This window comes from Pantherophis guttatus, chromosome 1 (assembly GCF_059756535.1).
Source record: "Pantherophis guttatus breed Tessera chromosome 1, ASM5975653v1, whole genome shotgun sequence".
In the NCBI taxonomy this organism is placed as follows: Eukaryota; Metazoa; Chordata; class Lepidosauria; order Squamata; family Colubridae; genus Pantherophis; species Pantherophis guttatus.
The window spans coordinates 213,821,287-213,838,934 of record NC_142063.1 but is presented as its reverse complement, the minus strand read 5'-3'; the positions used below and the strand labels follow the sequence as shown (position 1 = coordinate 213,838,934).

General features: G+C 40.5%; 1 protein-coding gene and 1 long non-coding RNA gene across 6 annotated transcripts in view; one reads left to right on the top strand and one right to left on the bottom strand.

Moving 5' to 3' along the window:
- The window catches only part of MBOAT2 (membrane bound glycerophospholipid O-acyltransferase 2), an 84,655-nt gene extending 79,034 nt beyond the window's left edge, over window positions 1–5,621 (bottom strand). The window contains exon 1 of one of the 5 annotated variants that reach the window (XM_034432056.3): window positions 4,973–5,621. In XM_034432056.3, coding sequence (XP_034287947.1) covers window positions 4,973–5,044 — 72 coding nt within the window. In that variant the 5' untranslated portion in view covers window positions 5,045–5,621. Of the gene's footprint in view, window positions 1–2,057; window positions 2,074–4,417 lie in introns of those variants that run through there. The other 4 variants (XM_087882413.1, XM_087882411.1, XM_087882414.1 and 1 more) reach the window with 4 other exon arrangements.
- On the top strand, window positions 5,418–15,564 carry LOC117674209 (uncharacterized). Its single transcript, XR_004593757.2, has 3 exons — window positions 5,418–5,556; window positions 13,922–13,987; window positions 15,156–15,564. It is a non-coding gene; the product is annotated as an uncharacterized LOC117674209 (long non-coding RNA).
- Window positions 15,565–17,648: the final 2,084 nt, after the last annotated feature.

Here is a 17,648-nt window from a genome sequence, read left to right as displayed (position 1 = left end):
ACAATGCAGTTTATTGTCTCTACTTTGTCCACTTTCAAAGACTATTCATGAAGCAGTTTTATTATTTCATTCAAAGAGATTTATCTGGATGCCATTGTTCAAGAGAAATATAAAATATAGGATTTCCCCTCCATCTATTCATATCCCTGAATTGTTTCAAGTAATTATAGGGTACTATTAATCAGGTTCTTTTACTGAGTTGCATCCATAATATTAGTCTACACACTGAACAAGAACTATTAAAAGCAGACAGAGACAATTTAGAGTAAGTAGTGTTAAGGCACCAGGCTACAAACCAAGTGATTGTGTATACTAGTTGTGCCTTAGGCAAAAAAAAATAGCCGGTGACTTTGGGCTCTCTCTCAGCCCTAGGAAAGAGACAATGGCAAACCACTTTTTAAAGTGCCATTAAAAAATGCAGGAACTTGCCCAGGGTCAAGACTGGTTTTAAAGCACAAAGGAAAAAAACAAAATAATAATGGAATAGATCTAGAAACTAGTTAACAAGTTATCTTTTACAATGTTGAAAAAATGTATCACTGATAAGCATGTATCATATGTCTGTCCATGAACTGTCTGCCTTTTGAACTCATTTCAGTAAGAATGGAGAAAATTATTTCTGCCTAGTTCTATTGCCTACAGTTCCATAAGGAAAATCACTAATAAGCAAAGTCTTAATGAAGAGTTAAGCTTTCTCCATTGCTGTAGACAGGTTACATTGGAAACGGAACCTTAATTAAAATTTTAATAGTACTATTAAAATAATGTATTCAGTTCAAATAATCACATAGCAGGACAATGCAATATATTACAAAAGCATTAAAACCAATAACCATTTAGAGGATACATTAAAAAAGATGCAGCTGGGCACTCTTTCAGAAAGTAATAAGAGTAGCAACTAATCAGAACTCCAAACAGGTGCCATTGTGTGTGGGCAATTTAAGTTAATATCTTTTTTCCCATATGCCTGCATCTTCTGTAAATCTTAGAAGCCTGCATAGATTTATAAGGATTTTGCAAATGGGCAAACATACTACAGCAACTTTTCCTTAGTGTACCAACAACTTCCTCTTAAAATATTAAATACTAAAGTTTGGGGATACAAAACACAGGAGATAAAATAGCCCTATAGAATACCATAAGGCAAACAAAGCCTGGCGCCAAACAGATCATCTCCCCGTCTAACCACACTCCAGTAGAAAAAGCATGTGCAATCGAAATACAATGTTCCAAAACATAATTCTGCAGGTTACCCAGAAAGAAGCTATGACTATCAGGATTGAAATCTGCCAGTAAGTCCAAAGGTAATAAAACTGTACCTTCTTCAGGTTTCCAATGTAGGCCATCTACATTTGTGATCAAAGTAGTGACAATTCTATACCCTAAGCAAAATTTGATTTAACTTTTAAGATAATTGCTAGCCTAACAAAGAACTTGAATTGTAATACTGATACAGTACTGTATTATGTTAAATTAGCATATTAATGCTAAGCAAACCATAGCTTATTTTGTTGCCCAAAAAGATAAAGTATGCTTAGCATACATCCTTCAAATCAGAAAAAAGAACCAAACCAGATGTTCAGCTTCTATTTTAAAGTCAGGAACAAGCCCTTGATTGCAATTTTAGATATCAAACAAATTGCAAAAAGGAAAAGTATACTTCAACTGAACTAGAGAGCTTTTTTAGCAAATGGAGAATAAAATCACTGCCCTTTATATCAAAGATAAAAGCAAGACATCACTGCTCATTTTCTCAGTGCCATCCAAAAATTATTAATATATTTCTGGACTACCCTCTTTATAGCACTGCAAGTCATTCCATCTGTTCTTTGATTTTGATTCACTCTTTGCAGCTTCAAAATGAACAAAATTCAATCTAAGCCATATCCCCACATTTATTACAACTATAGACTACTTACTGCCATCCTAAACATGGCAATATGAATCTTTATTAGTTGTTCATAATTGGCTTGAGCATGAGTAACTATTCCCCAAAATCAGTAAATGGAAGAGACAGCTTAGGTTACAATAAAATTATTTGTCCTTTAAATCTTTACCTTGTTGTTGCTGCTGCTGCTTAAAACAATGGAGAAATAAAGATATAAAGGAAGCAGGAATTCAAGGTAACAAGTATAGGAAACGAAGAAATAACAAATCATATGTATCCAAAGTTGGGAACAAGGGATGCTATTGCACAATCACCTATTAAAATTGGCTCCAAAGGTAGCCAAGGATATAGATGAAACAATGTACAGTATAGGAATTAAAGGTTTCAGTACATGAAAATGTACAAATGGAGTACATAGATGATATAAATAATATCAGCTTCCAATTCAAAACATTTGAAAAATAGCCCTAAGATGTCACTATTTATAGTGACATCTGCATGTGCATATGTGTTTTGTGCAGAGGAGCGTCACAAATGTATGTTCAACTCAGGACTTGCTGAAACTTCTCTAATGAAAGTTTTAAACAAGTTCTTAGACAGTAAATAAAGCTGAAAATTTTGGACAGTTTAAATATCGTACACAGCATTATAACTGTTAATTATATTTCAACAGTCATTGTAGATGAAGAATTATTATTCAATTACTTATTAGTCCACCGTAAGAGAATTTTAGAAAGCATTTTAATATATTTATCACAAAATTTAGAGGTAATTCACCAACAACTTTTACAAAAAATATTGCATAAACAGGGCTACTGTATCTAGGCAGCAAAAATCTAGATGAGGAGCAGTAGATGGTAGCAAAGAGATACAAAAATTCTAACTCCCATCTGCCATCTAGCGATCATCCAAATGTTTGCAAACCAGATCTGTTCGTCTTATTGTAAACGGCTTTTACATGTTTAGTCCTTACTACTGAGAATTTTATTTTCCACAACTGTTTTGTTATAAGAAATAGCAATAAGATAGGTGTATGAATGATATATAGTCCCTGAATGCTCAGCAAATATTAGTAACATCCATACTGTCTGCAAAAGAAGAAATATTGGAGACATAATGCTAATACACCCAACACTGAATGTTCCTGTAAAGTACAGCGTGATACTTTTTTGACAAGACAGCCAATTGTTTGAATATCAGTCCGTTTAGTAGTGTGGGGAGTAAATCTAAGCTATGTAAATGCAACCTATCTCAAGTTAAGCGTGCAGGATACAATGTTGCTCAAACTTTTTCAACATGAAAAAAACCATACAATGCATAACATTCATCCAAGCTAAGGAGTTTGTGGCTCCACTGCTCTCTGTAAAACTATCTTCCAATGAAATTAATGGGATTTAAATATCCTAATGTTTCATAGCATCCCTCAGCAACATTCCCCTGTGGGAAACCAACCCACAAGCTCAAAGAATGAACCTCCACCCTCATCCTACACCCAAGTTAGATATTTGCCACTATCTCAAACATTCCCTTATGTATACACAGTGTGATTTTCTTCCATGTTGTATATTGGGGATTTCATTCTTTCAAAAATATTTTTTGTAACAAGAAGCCAGTGATCTAACTATCTACTTGTAAATAAAATGGCAGCTGAATTTAAAAGTGATTCAGTCCCACTTTATTCAAATCATATTATAGGAATCTAGTGTTAATATATAAATACTACTCAGAAAAATTTCAACAAACTGTGTTAACTCTCTACTGTTCCTTTTCCTATTCTTCATTATCAATGGTTTGGTTTAAAATGTTCTTTACATTGGTAAAATACTTGCTATCAGAAGCGGTTTGGGGTGAAAAGGAAGATAATTTTCTATTTAATTTTCCTTAATAAGCTCGCATCCATATTGGATCACTGTAAACTTTAATACAATGGAAAACCTAAAGAAGTTTAAAATTAAGATTTTCACACCTATCGTTCCTGCACTGTGTGACAAAATGTACCACTTTCAGTAAGATGTAAACTTAATTAAAACATACACTAATTTTGCTGTGAATTTTAATCATCCGGAGTAGGTATGGCTCTGTTTCTGGGAAATAAATAACTGGTGACATTTATGAACTTTACAGACACCTAACATTGCATCTTTTCCTACAAAGCATAGTGTAAATACGAGGATAGTATTCCTCTGCAAATATCAGAATACCCTGCAGTTATTTAAAGATAACAGAATAAAGTATGTGCCATTCATACAACACGTTGTCCATTTGTTAAGCACAAATTGTTAAAGCCCTGCAAATATCTAGCATCTCAACCTCTCTCACACAGCCAGGCGATGCAAGGTGCCACTTATGACTTCTTTAAGGCCAAACGGATACCTATGAAATCCTAACCCTCCAGAGGAGGATCAACAGGAATCTGACCCCAGGTTTTAAAGGAGCCTGAATTTCTCACCACTTTAAAAAAAAATAAAAAAAATACAAGTCAAGACCTTTGGGTTCCAGGCATACAATTTTAAAGTCTGTTTTAATTACCTGCCTAACAAAGACTTTCAAGTAGGCGTTTTGAACTTCCACGTTTTTCTCCCCATTTGAGCAAACAAGCCAGGTTAGCCAGGACATCTATTTAACCACGGGGAAAAGGGGTTGAACGGTAGGCAAGCAAGCAAATATACACACACACACACACCCTGGGCACAGGACTCCACATATACAAAAGGACGAAGGCGGCCCATAAATCACGACCTCCTCATCCCTAACACCCCCCAACACCAGACCTTCGCGCACCGTTGGGCACCGAAAAGGAAGAGCTTTTTTTTTTTTTTTTGGCAAGCCACACTCGATGCATTTAGAAAGGCTTGCTACTTCAGGATGCGGGCAACGCGGGATGCAATTGCGAGGCAGCCGGCGGGGGAGGCAGGAATAAAAGGTCTCGGAGACGGCGAGGGGGATGGGGCGCGAGGCAGTGGAGCTGAGGTGGTGGTGGGGGGGAACGGGATGGCTGCATCCTTCGGGCCGGCTCGCCCTTACTCTCCCCCCTCCCCTCTTTAGAAAGGGGCTGCTTTCCCTGCGCGCGCCCGGGCTCCTCACCTGGTCTATGGGTAGCCGAATGGCGTTGCTGAGAGGCTGCAGCAGCGTGGAGCCTGTGGTGCTGGTGGCCATGGCGGAGAAGGCGCTCCCCCACCCCACCCCACCCCCAAGCCGGGGGCCAAGCCAAGATGATACAAGAGGGAGAGGGAGAGGGAGAGAGACAGAGAGAGAGAGGAAAGGGGAGAAGGTCCAGCGGCCGCCACCGCTCCCCTCTCTTCTGCCTCAAAACATCGAAAGCAGCAGCAGCAGCGGCAGGAGGAGGAGGAAGCGGAGAAGGGCAGCGGCAGCGCGCAAAAACGCCCCAACCCCGAGTGGCGGCGGCGTGACAAGAAGAGGGCAGCAAAACTCGCCCGGGCAAATGACGGCTTCCTTGACCAATCCCGAGGCAGCCCCGGCCCCAATCGATCGAGAAGAGGCGGGACCGATCGACACCCACCCACCCACCCACCACCCACCGACCGACCGACCGACGAGGCGGAGCCCGGCGGCTGCTAAGTGACAGTGCCGGGGTTGAATGCTGGCGCTACTCTGGCGTTGCGTGATGGGGGAAGGGGGAAAAGGCGCCCAATGGCCGGCTAGCCGAGGTAGGATCAGGCAGCCTTGGGCTCGGCCGCCTTCCTCAGCAAGACGCCGCCGCCGCCGCCGCCGTCGCTTGCGGAGGCGGGTCAGGCACGCTTGGCTGAGGGGTCCCACCCTCTCCCGCTTTGGAACAGCGCGGGTTGAATGGGAGGCTCCTCGGCTGGGAGGGAAGCAGCGGCTGTTTAAAGAAAGAGGAGGGGGATGTATTATTTAAACAGGAATGTCCCCATTGATAAAATGTGGATATGGAAAGAAACAAGGCACAGTGGCTAATTCATACACAAGGATGGATGGATTATCATTATTATTGTTGTTATTCACCACCAATCAGCCAGATGTTAAGCCTGAAGTTGTCATTTATATCTGTCTATCAAGTCCTTCCCAAGGACTTCAGATAGACAGATGTTCTTATTTGATGGTGTTAAAGCAGAGGTGGGTTTCAGCAGGTTCTGACCAGTTCTGGAGAACAGGTAGCAGAAATTTTGAGTACTTCAAAGAACCGGTAATCAAAATTCTGACTGGCCCCACCCCCATCTATTCTCTGCCTCCCGAGTCCCAGCTGATCAGGAGGAAATGGGGTTTTTGTAGTAACCTTTCCCTGGAGTGGGGTGGGAATGGAGATTTTTACAGTATCTTTCTCCTGCCACGGCCACAAAGCCATGACCACAAAGCCATGACACCCCTACCAAGCCACACCCACAGAACCGGTAGTAAAAAAATTTGAAACCCACCACTGTGTTAAAGGTATCATCTATAGTCAAAACTATGGTTTTCCCAATAGTAATGTATGGCTGTGAGAGTTAGACCACAAGGAAGGCTGAGCGTTGAAGAATTGATGCTTTCGAATTGTGGTGTTGGAGAAGATGCTTGAGAGTCCCTTGGACTGCAAGGAGATCAGTCAATCCTTAAAGGAAATCAGCCCCAGACTGTTCTTTGGAAGGACAGAAACTGGAGCTGAAGCTCAAAGACTTTGGCCACCTAATGGGAAGAGAGGACTGATTGGGGAAAAGACCCTGAAGTTGGGAAAGATTGAAGGTAAAAGAGGAAGGGGACCGCAGAGGATGAGATGGTTAGTTGGTATCATCAACTCAATGAAATGAATTTGAGCAAACTGGCTGATAATCCAACTCTCACAGCTCAGCCATCCTTGTTTATGAAATTAGTCAGGAGACAGTGGAAGACAAGTGCCTGGCATGCTATGGTCCATGGGGCTGCAAAGAGTCAGACACAGAGACTGAACAACAACAAGAAAAGGCGTCATTGCAGGGTATAAACTGTTGCAAGTAGAGCTGCGTTTTGCAATTGACTGATGGTTGTTCTGTAATGTTTTGTATGATTGCACTCAAAACACCTATTACTATTCGTACAATATTTGCTTTCTTTTGCAATAGTCATTCTACTTCTATTTGCAGGTCTTTGTATTTTGTAATTTTCTCCAGTTCTTTCTCTTCTCTTCTGTTATTTCCAGGTACTGTAATGCCACAATCCAGACTTTTTTCGTCTTTCTTGACAATTGTTAAGTCTGGGATGTTAGGTGACAGGTGGGGGGGAGGGGCGTTTGTGAGCTTGACTATCTCTCATGTAGTCTAGCATTTTTAAAAGATCCTCAATATTCTCTAGAATTTATGTCCCAGAAAAAACAAGCATCAACTATTTTTTTCTGGTTTGTTTTGCATTTTTCCATAATGGACCAGAACTATTACCAACATTTTTTGGTCTGCTTCTTAAACTATTAATAAATTTTCTGTTACATATTTTGGATAAAAATTGCTGTCAGAATTTTATCTGATCCATTAATAATTCCTAATAATATTAATTCCCAAGAGTAGGTGATAATTGTAGATAACTGTATGATGCCCACTCCAGAAGGAATTTGCTGAACTTCTTTGGAATTCCTTCTTAACAAATAAAAAGGATAACACAATTTTAAGATGTGTCTTTGCAAAGCCATCTGTATGCAAACTGAAGCGATTGTTAGATGAATGTATAGTTTGACTATAAAATGCACCCTCTGGTGATTTCAAAATGATGTTTGTAAAATTAGCTACAGTTACAGTACTCCTGTGGGTTATTTGTTTTCAGAGCATAATATAAACAGCATAATCCAGCTTGGTTCAAAAGAGCTTACTCCCAAAGAGCTTGGCATCTGATAGACAGTTTTAAGTCAAAATATTGCAATCTGAAAACAGAGCAACAGGAAGAGCTTAACTGGCATGATACATGGCATCATGGCATCTACCCAACAAATTTCATAACATTCACCCATCTAGAGGACTTGTACAAAGCCAACAGGATAGTAAAGGCTTCTGTCCTATCGAATCCCATTCCATTCCAAGATCACAATCCAATTAACAATGCCAAGTTATGCTTGGTTAAGGAGAAGTATGACTAAAGTTTAGTGTAATGATTAAGGCATCAGGCTGGAAACTGGGAGTCTGTGAATTCTAGTCCTGCTTTAGGCATAAAACCAGTTAGGCGATGTTGAGCCAATCCCTCTCAGTCCCAGGAAGAAGGCAATGACAAACCACTTCATGTCAATTATTTTCCCTTTAAACCTTGTATTCCAAGTGTCTGATTTTGCCTTCCTGTGTTAGGTGAACTATTCTTGCAACAAAGGAGTTTATGAAATATAGTATTATGGTATAGGGTCTCCTGCTTGAGCGGGGGTTGGACTAGATGACCTATAACCGTGCTGATGAACCTATGGCACGCGTGCCACAGGTGGCACACATAGCCATATCAGTGGGCACACCAGCTCAGCTCTGGCCCGCATGTGCGCCCCAGCCAACTGATATTCAGGCCTTCTGGGCCCACCAGAAGTAGGAAAACAGGCTGTTTCCTGCCACCAGAGGGCCTGGGGGTGGGTGGGGAAGGCCCGTTTTTCTTTCTTACTGGCTCCAGATCGTCTTTATGCATCTGCGGAGGGCAAAAACAGCCTTTCCCACTCCCTCGGAGGCCCTCCGGAGGCCTGAAAGGGCCCATTTCCCAACTCCTGGTGGGACAGGAAGTGATGTTTTTTGCTGTCCCCAGCCTCCAGAGACTCCTAGAGAGTCTCCTGGCATGGCTTGGTGGGCGTGGCAGGGGAAGGATACTGTAAAATCTCCATTCCATCCCCACTCCAGGGGAAGGTTACTGCAAAAGCCCCATTTCCTCCCGATCAGCTGGGACTCGGGAGGCAGAGAATGGATGGGGGTGGGGCCAGTCAGAGGTGGTATTTACTGGTTCTCCAAACTACTCAAAATTTCCACTACTGGTTCTCCAGAACTGGTCAGAACCTGCTGAATACCACCTCTGGTCTGAGCTCTTAAGAGGCCATTGGTTTATCATACCATTTCTCAACCTCACAACTTTAGGATTTATAGACTTCAACTCCCAGAATTCTTCAGGAATTCTGGGAGTTGAATGCCATGTGTCTTAAAATCGCTGAGGTAAAGAAACACTTGTTTACCACATAGCCTTTGGTTTGAATTACCTGGGGGAGATTGAGGCTAGCAAGATAGTTCTGAGGAGCCCCACAAGGCAACAGTTCCAACATTTGGAAAGTCCCCAAAGGGGAATTATTCCTGGATAATCTTCTAATACATTTTCTAATAATCTTCTAATACAACTTCTAAATCTAAATTATTTGCTGGGTGTTCATGTGGATGTGGTGTTCTCAATGTGCTAAGCTAAAGCGTGGTTAACATGCAAGTTTGCAGTGTTGTGCAAAATCCAGCCACTCTCATTGTTCATACTGTTGAAAGAAACAAGAAATGTTACTGTTGTTTTAAAAACATATTTAATAGAGCATTGATTAAAAAAACCTAATCTTTCATGTCAATACAGAGAGAGAGAAAGAGAGAGAGAGAATTCTGTTCTGGTAAAAGACAAGGTTATAGCATTTTAATAAATTAGTTTTTAAAAGAAAATAATATGAAAACATTTGCATTGATTTCTTAAAAATTTTGCATGTTTTATCAAGTTAATTTTACCCTATTTTGATTTCTTTAAAAAAATAGTACCATATTCATTTCAATAAATACAGTTGGCTGCATTTAAATTATTTCTAGTAAGAAAAATAAATAAATAAATAAGGCACTTTACCTTTCTATGGAAAGGTAAAGCTTTTTATTTTCTGAGTCATGTTTCTGAACCAGTGACAACATTTGTCATCATGCAAGCAGTCATCTAATTTAGTTTCAAAGATTAAGCAATGCATCTCTAAATATACATGGTGTTGCACGGAAACTATGAATGACATATATCTTTCCTTCCCTGGGAGGTTTCATAAATTCCCCACCCTCTCTTATTTGCTATGTATTTACTACTTTATTCCTCCTGCAGGCAGAAACTCTTAGCGTTTTTCATATATATATGAATGCTGTATATATATATGAATGCAGTTTACATATATATAGAACTGTGTGTATGTGTACGCACAATATTAGCAGTTTTACATCTCTCTATATATGTATCTCTATATCTATATGTACCCGTATTTTTCAGAGTATAAGACACTCAGGAGTATAAGACGCACATTCGTTTTTGGGGAGGAAAACAACAATAAAAAATTCTGCCTCTCCCTACCAGCATCCATCAGTATTTATCTGGCTAGCGTGCTTGGAGCAACAGCAAACAGTCTGCTAAGCTTCAGCCTGATTTAGCATGAACAGCTGATTGGCGGTTGGATTGGCCTCCCGGAATACAGTTGTTCCAGGCTTCAGGGCTCGCCAGAGCCTATTGCTACCTCCATACATCGTGTTCTTGGCTTCCGCGCATCACATTTTTGGCCTTCGCATGCTCTGTTTTAGACCCGTTCCAGGCTGTGGGGATCACCACAGCACATCGCCACCGATCGCCACCTCAGCGCGTCACGTTTTCAACCAACTTAGGAGACCTCATTTGGAAAGGAATACTCCCCCTAGGGTGTAAAGTACAATGAAGACCCCCAGAAACCAGCCCAAGTCCCCACGTATATGCAGGAATATGGCTGGAATTTCCCAACCCAGGGGGTCTGAGTTTGAGTTGTCACCCTGGCCCTGGAGGGGGTAGCTGCCCGCTGGATGGTAACCCTCCACAATGCCGATGCCCTTGAGCTGTGAAACTTTGACTGCTTCATGGTGACCATGCGCTAGCGTTTTGAGGACCCATTAGCTGACCACAAAGCCCAAGATCGCATCAGAGTCATGAAACAGGGTTGCCAGCCAGTAGCCAAATACACAGAGGAATTCCGCAATCTAGCCTGCCGTGTGGACTGGCCAGAGGACATCTTGATGAGCTGGTTTAAGGATGGGCTGAATGATGACCTATACATCACTTGTTTGAGGGGAGCCCCCAACCGCTTGCATGAGTGGTACCTGAGTATCTCAAAATGAATGGGTGGCTAAAAACATGTAAAAGCCCACACACTCTCAAGGAAATTCCACCTGAAATACCCAAGTAAATCATCTTAACATATATATGTTTTCCTTGTTTCTTTCCAGATGGATTATCCTTTTTTCTAAAGAGGGCAGTATGTCAGATCCGTGTATCTGCCATTCTTCAGGGGAAGGAGTTTTTTAAATTACTTTCTTTACTTATTACTCTCTTTCCTATATATCCTGTAACCTGCAATTTATTGATTTATAACGCCCTGGCATTTTTGCACCTTTTAGGGAATGTAAGGGGAGGGAGGGCCATGTGGGTTGTATTGCTCGAGAGCCGGTGGAGGATGACTCTGAGAAAGTTCCTTTATCTTTTTCCCAGAGTGGCCAGTACAATAACATCTTCGCACCTGTGGATTGGCTGAATCCACATTTGACTGTTGGGAGGGGTTTCTAATTCCTTTATTCTAACTGCATGGCCTGAGGGCCCCTCACAGCCAGCTTTCTTTTTGCCCTGCTATCACCTCTATTCAATAAAAGGTTCCTTTTGAAAGGCCAAGTTTCAAGAGTCTTTACTTTATTGAATAAAGAGGAGAGGCCGAGCCTTACACTTTCTTTCCACAGTGTGGAAACCAGCGTTAGAGGAGAAAATTATGACCCTTTCAACTGTATATGAAACTTTAAACCTATCAAGGCTCCTGGACAAAATAACATACCTATTGAAGTCCTAAAACAAAATCTAGATTGGTGGGGTGCTTTATTAGCAGCTCTATTCACTGTAATAGATAAGGTAAAGGAGCCCCTGTGGATTTTACTCTGCTGGTCATTGCCGAGTATAAGTGGCAGTGCTCATCTCCGTTTCACAGCTGTTGAGCCAGTGCTGTCCAAAGACATTTCTGCAATCATGTCATGGAGTGTTGTTACCTTCCCACCGAAGCAGTACCTATTTATCTACTTGCATTTGCATGCTTTCAAACTGCTAGGTTGGCAGGAACTGGGGTGAGGATGGGAGCTTGCCCCATTGTGTGGTGCTCAGGTCTTGAATCTGTTGTTTAATAAGGCTATAATAGTCCTCCTGTATAAAAAGAGAGATACAAATAACTCTTCCAATTATAGACCTATCAGTTTCCTATTACTACTGGGAAAACTGTATGCCAGACATTTAAATGAAAAATTAACACATTTGTTAATCTCAGGGTGGGGAAGGCAATGGGGGAGGGCTAGTGATGGAACAGGCCATCCAAGGTCTCCCCTACCCACTGAGATACCTCATGCTTCCCTCTCCCTGCCGCGCCAGACTCACCTTACAAAGATCTGTCTCCTCTTTGCCACGGTTTCTTTTCCTTTGCGGGAGAGGAGATCAGGACGATTTCCTTTCCAGCCTATCAGTTGGCTTGCAAATGTTTTTCGCACCGAGAGTGAAAGTTCTAGGGGCCGTGATCTCAAGAGACTTTAGCAATCCATTCTCTGCAAAAGCGGATGGGTGCCTAAAGTCACACGAGATCACAGCTCCCAGAACATTTCATTTTCAGTGCGAAAAGGGTTCGCAAGCTGTCCGGTAGGCTGGAAGCAATGCGATTTCGCTTCTAGTGTCCAATCGGTTTGCAAATGCTTTCTGCACCAAGAGTGAAAGGTTCTGGGACTGTGATCTTGGGCGACTTCAAGTACCCATCTACTTTTGCAGAGAATGGGTGCCTGAAGTCGCGCAAGATCACAGCCTCCCCCTCACCCCCAAATATTTTACTCTCAGTGTGAAAAGCATTTGCAAGCTGATCAGTAGGCTGGAAGGGAAATCGTCCTGCTCTCCTCTCCCTCAAAGGCAAAGAAATTGCAGCAGAGAGGAGACAGATCTTTGCAAGATAAGTAAGTCTGGTGCAGAAGGATGGGAGGGGGAAGCAATTGTGGGGAGTGGAGGGGGAATAGGGGGAATGTGGCAATGCCTCTGTGGTAATTCGTAAGGGCAAACTGTGGTGCTGCAATATTCATAATTTTGGCACTTTGTCATAAGCACTTGGGGGGGCTTATTGTGTAACTTTGAATGGTCACTAAGTGAACTGCCATAACTTGAGGATTACCTGTACTGCACTATATCAAGATAGTATTAATGTAAGTGAGATGCAACAGAGAAGTTTAGTTATCTGGTCATTGTATTTACCATGCTTTAAGATGCTACCTCATTGCAAGGCAATATTTCTGAAGGCAAAATTTACTATAATAGTCTTGTCTCAATATTTTTATTCGAAAGGAGGAAGTTTTGTTCCTGTAGCAATATGCATTTTTAATGCCAAAATCGTATTGCAAATTTTATATGCAGCTTCAAGTTGGATCACATTTACTAACAACCACATAGCACAACTGCAGATGAAATTTTAAACATTTCTTTTAAGTGTTAGAAGCTGTGTTCCAAATGCTGTTACTCTCTTGGAAGCTCGACAATGCCCTTTGAAAACAAAGGCTTGCTTAAGTGTTAAGAAGCTTTGGTTGCCAAACTATTATTTTAAAGACAAGGAAAGATTGCTTCAGGAGATCCCAAATATGTCCTTTGTAATTACGTGATTCAATGGTGACTCAAAAGATTAGTCAGATTGGCATTGATCCTGATTATTTATTTTCCAGGGCTATGTCAACAACACTTAATTGTATCAGACAAAGACTATGGGATAATTCAGTACAGGAATTAATGCCCAGAAATTCTTGCATGCCCCTCCAAGAGGTTCTCTGGACCCCACTACCCAAGTGGGTATGTGTTACCCAAAACAGGGCCATGGGATGCTATCCACAGATGCAATCAGGGCAGAGAAATAGTGGTGCCTTGCAGATCTTACTGCCAAAAGATAGGCTTTTATAGCAGCTTTAAGCTGTGTTTGGTTAAGTTTGTCCCTTATTGAGTGCCAGCAAAACTTTAGATGTCTCTTCTCCTAAGTCAGATTGCTACCTATAGGAATCCTGGATAAGACGTAATAATCTCTTGAGGCTTTACATGGGCCATGGTCATCTGGTAATGGCAAGTTTTCAATCTCTCCTGCAGGGCAAGGCAGCTCCCAGCACCTGAGATGAGCGGCATGGCCATAGCAGCTTAAAGTGTGCAATACAGGTAGTCCTCGATTTACAACAGTTCATTTAGTGAGCATTCAAAGTTACAAAAAAGTAACTTATGACCATTTTTCACACTTATGACCATTGCAGCATCCCTATGGTCATGTGATCAAAATTCAGACAGTTGGCAACAGACTCATATTTATGATGGTTGCAGTGTCCCGGGTCATGTGATTCCCCCTTTGCGACCACCTGACAAGCAAAGTCAAAGGGGAAACTCTTTTCACTTAACAACCATGTTAATAATTCAACAACTGCAGCGGCGGGTGGTTAGGAGAACCAGTAGCAAAAATCTCTGCCCCCCCACCACCACCCATGCCCACCCAATTGCCCGGTTCCCCTCTTGCCCGCTTGCCGCTTCTTTTAAAAAATGCTTTTAAAAGGTAAAAAAAAGGCTCTGACAATGCCAGCTGAGCAGTGCGATCATCAGAGCCTTTTTTTTTAACTTTTAAAAACTTTTTTTTACAACCTATTCGGCCGAATAGATTGTAAAAAGAAATGCTTTTAAAAGTAAAAAAAGATTGTGCACCACAGCTGATCACCCCGCGTTGTTCTACTTACCCCATGCCTCCTTTTGGCATATACTGCCCGCAAGCATGCGCGCACCTCGCATTTGGTGCGTGGTGCGCACTGCACATGCGCAGCAGCGAACCAGTAGTAAACCGGTTCAGATTTCACCACTGGGCAAGATATATATATTAACCAGGGTTCCTATGTTATAAACAAACTGATGAAGAAACAAGATTGAAAGACAGCAACTAACCCAGAGTTTTATTGACAAAGGAAATGTTTAGTTATATATTCATGGTGACGCACATTCAGTTTCATTTCTGTGTTGATAACTATCACCTATTTTTTTGGGGGGGGGAACCCTGTATTCTGTGAAGAAGTTTCCAAATATCTACAAATATATCTACAAAATATCCAATATGATACACAACAGCAGATTGGGAGTTTTGCTGAAGTTGTTCTTTTAATCAGGACATTGCCAAAAGTATTTGTAGTTGTATATTTTCTACTTGTAAAATAATAAGCTGAGAAGAAGTTACCTTGTGAAAGTAAATAATGACTTGAATGTTTTCATTCACTTAACCATTACTTTCAGAAAGCATGTTTTTTTGATGGTTGGTTTCATAAACTGAATGGAGAATTTGTTATATTTACAGATACACAAGTGGACCATTCATGGAGACAAACAAGCTTTCTTACAAACCAGCCAATCTACTTCATATTAGATTTGCAAGCAAGGCACTCAACCAGTTCATTTCTCTTTCTCCCTCTTTTTGCCTCCCCTTTTTTTATATATATGTGCAAAATCTATACATTTGCTTTTTTTTTCTGGATTGCACAAATCTATGTGCAACTGAGAAAAGGTGTACAAGACATACCTTCTCAGTCTGTCAGTAAGATTGATCTTTTATCAGAAATGTTCTTCAACAGGTAGCTGTTCTGAACAACATGCGGTGCTAAATGAAGAAACAGTGGGCCAATAGTCACAATAATGTTTTGTTACAAATGCTCCACATGCTTTACTAGTAGTACTTGTTTGTAAGGATAATAAAAATGAGAAGGCTCCATTATGTTATTTTCCTCTTTCTTCCCAAGGAAGAACACAAGCTGTTTTTTAAGCTGTGAACACTGTGTTCTGGCTTTGTAGAGCTTTCCAAGGTTGTTATTATTCCTCTAATCCACCTCGTATCTTGTCTTTTTATAATCTTTAACAAGATAAGCATTTATGATTTTTGCAATCTCTCTTTTTATCCATTATTTGTAAATCTTTTTTTAGGGAAAAACTAAAATGCTCATATTTGGAAGTAATAGCTTCCTTATATGCTGGGTCATTTTCACATTAGAAGACCAGTTCACTTGAATGTTGATGTTGGATAAAAGAATTTCTGATGGATTCTGCTGATATACACCCGTCCTGTTTAAAGGGGAAAAAATGGTTTCTGGTATTACATTGCAGAATCATAGGATATGTGTCTTGTGGGATTTCAGTATCCCAGTTGGAATCACACTAGGAGCTACCATTAGGATTTCTTAGTGGCTACAACAAGCACACACTAGTCTTAAAATCTGGTCATGTTCTACAAATTCTACTTTTGACCCAAAGTTGCACTAAGAATTTTTTTGTTTTGTTCTATGGCTGGTAACTTGTAGAGTTCTGAAAGATTCCATGTGTTTGTCATTCATTTTTAATATCTGTATGCTAAGTGTTGCAGGAATGGTAAGGCAACAAAGCAGAACAATCACAATTCAACTCTAAATAAGATCAGAAGAAACAGCCAGTAGTCAAGCATTAGAGTCTGAACAATACAGAAAGTAAACCAATGGAGTCAGAAGCCACTGTTGCACAAAAATAAAAAGATCCAAGGTGAAGACTATCCTAATTAAGGATACAACCCAAATTGAATTGCCGATAATAACCATGTACCACGGTTGTGTCTTAGAAACAACATATCCTTTACACAATAACATTTGGTTTGTATAATATTGTTTCATTTGTTGTGACATTTCCCAGGTGTTGATTTAGACATACTGGCCAGCAGAATCAGAAATATAAATGCTGAATCTGCTGGCTAAAAGTAAATAAAATCCGGGTCTAGTCTTACGTAGTTGCTAAAGAATGTTTAGGAAAATCAGAAGATTGAAGGCAAGGAAGAACCCTTGTCCTGACCTCTCCCATCCCAGTTGTTTTTATGAGCCCAGGGAAAGGTTCAACTCTGTTTGCACTACATTCAAGTATGTTGACAATTAAAATGGGCTCAAGTTGTTGTTTTTTTAAGTTTGAAACAAATGATATGAAATATACTACCAGTTCGTGTTTCATCTCCAGTTCCTGTCAGTACTTTACATATTTTAAATTGTTGATGTAAATGATAAATCAGAATAATTCACATTGTTTTCAAGAATTGCCAGCTGTATGCTCACTCTACCCACAAACTTGTGGTAAAGGTGGCAAGGGTGCTGTGGGAATCCTAAGTAATCTATAAAATGGGGAGGAATAGACTCTGCACTCTTTCTTACCATCTACTAAGACAATGTTTCTCAACCTTGGTAGCTTGAAGATGGGTGGACTTCAACTCTCAGAATCCCCCAGCCAGCAGCGCTGGCTGGGGGATTCTGGGAGTTGAAGTCCACCCATCTTCAAGCTTCCAAGGTTGAGAAATACTGTATAAGATGTTCTGCATCGATCACAAAACTCCAGTTTCTTTGAGAAATACCAAGCTTTGTGTTAATCAAACAGCTACAACCTGGCCTATGATGAGTGGAATGATGGATTATCTTTGAAACAGATATCAGCGCAGCAAGTTCTCAGGTTTTGTGATACTATAGCACCACGAGTGATACATGAATTTGTGCAACCCTGTCAGAAATCTAATGATTTCAATCAAGATAAGTTGGACAAGAACTAATCACAATACATCCCTCAAGATACATAACTTTCATGAAACTTTCTTGATTTAGACTAACTTTTATTAGTAGAACAATACCAATAGATTATCCTCCTTTCGCTTTTCTCTTGCCGCTCATAAAATCCTTTTCCATTTTAAAAAATGTTAAATAATAAATTAAAAAATACCGAACTTCATTAATACTGGTCTCTGTTTTGATAATTTTACTCCTGACAATATTGGTGAAAAATATCTGGGACATAT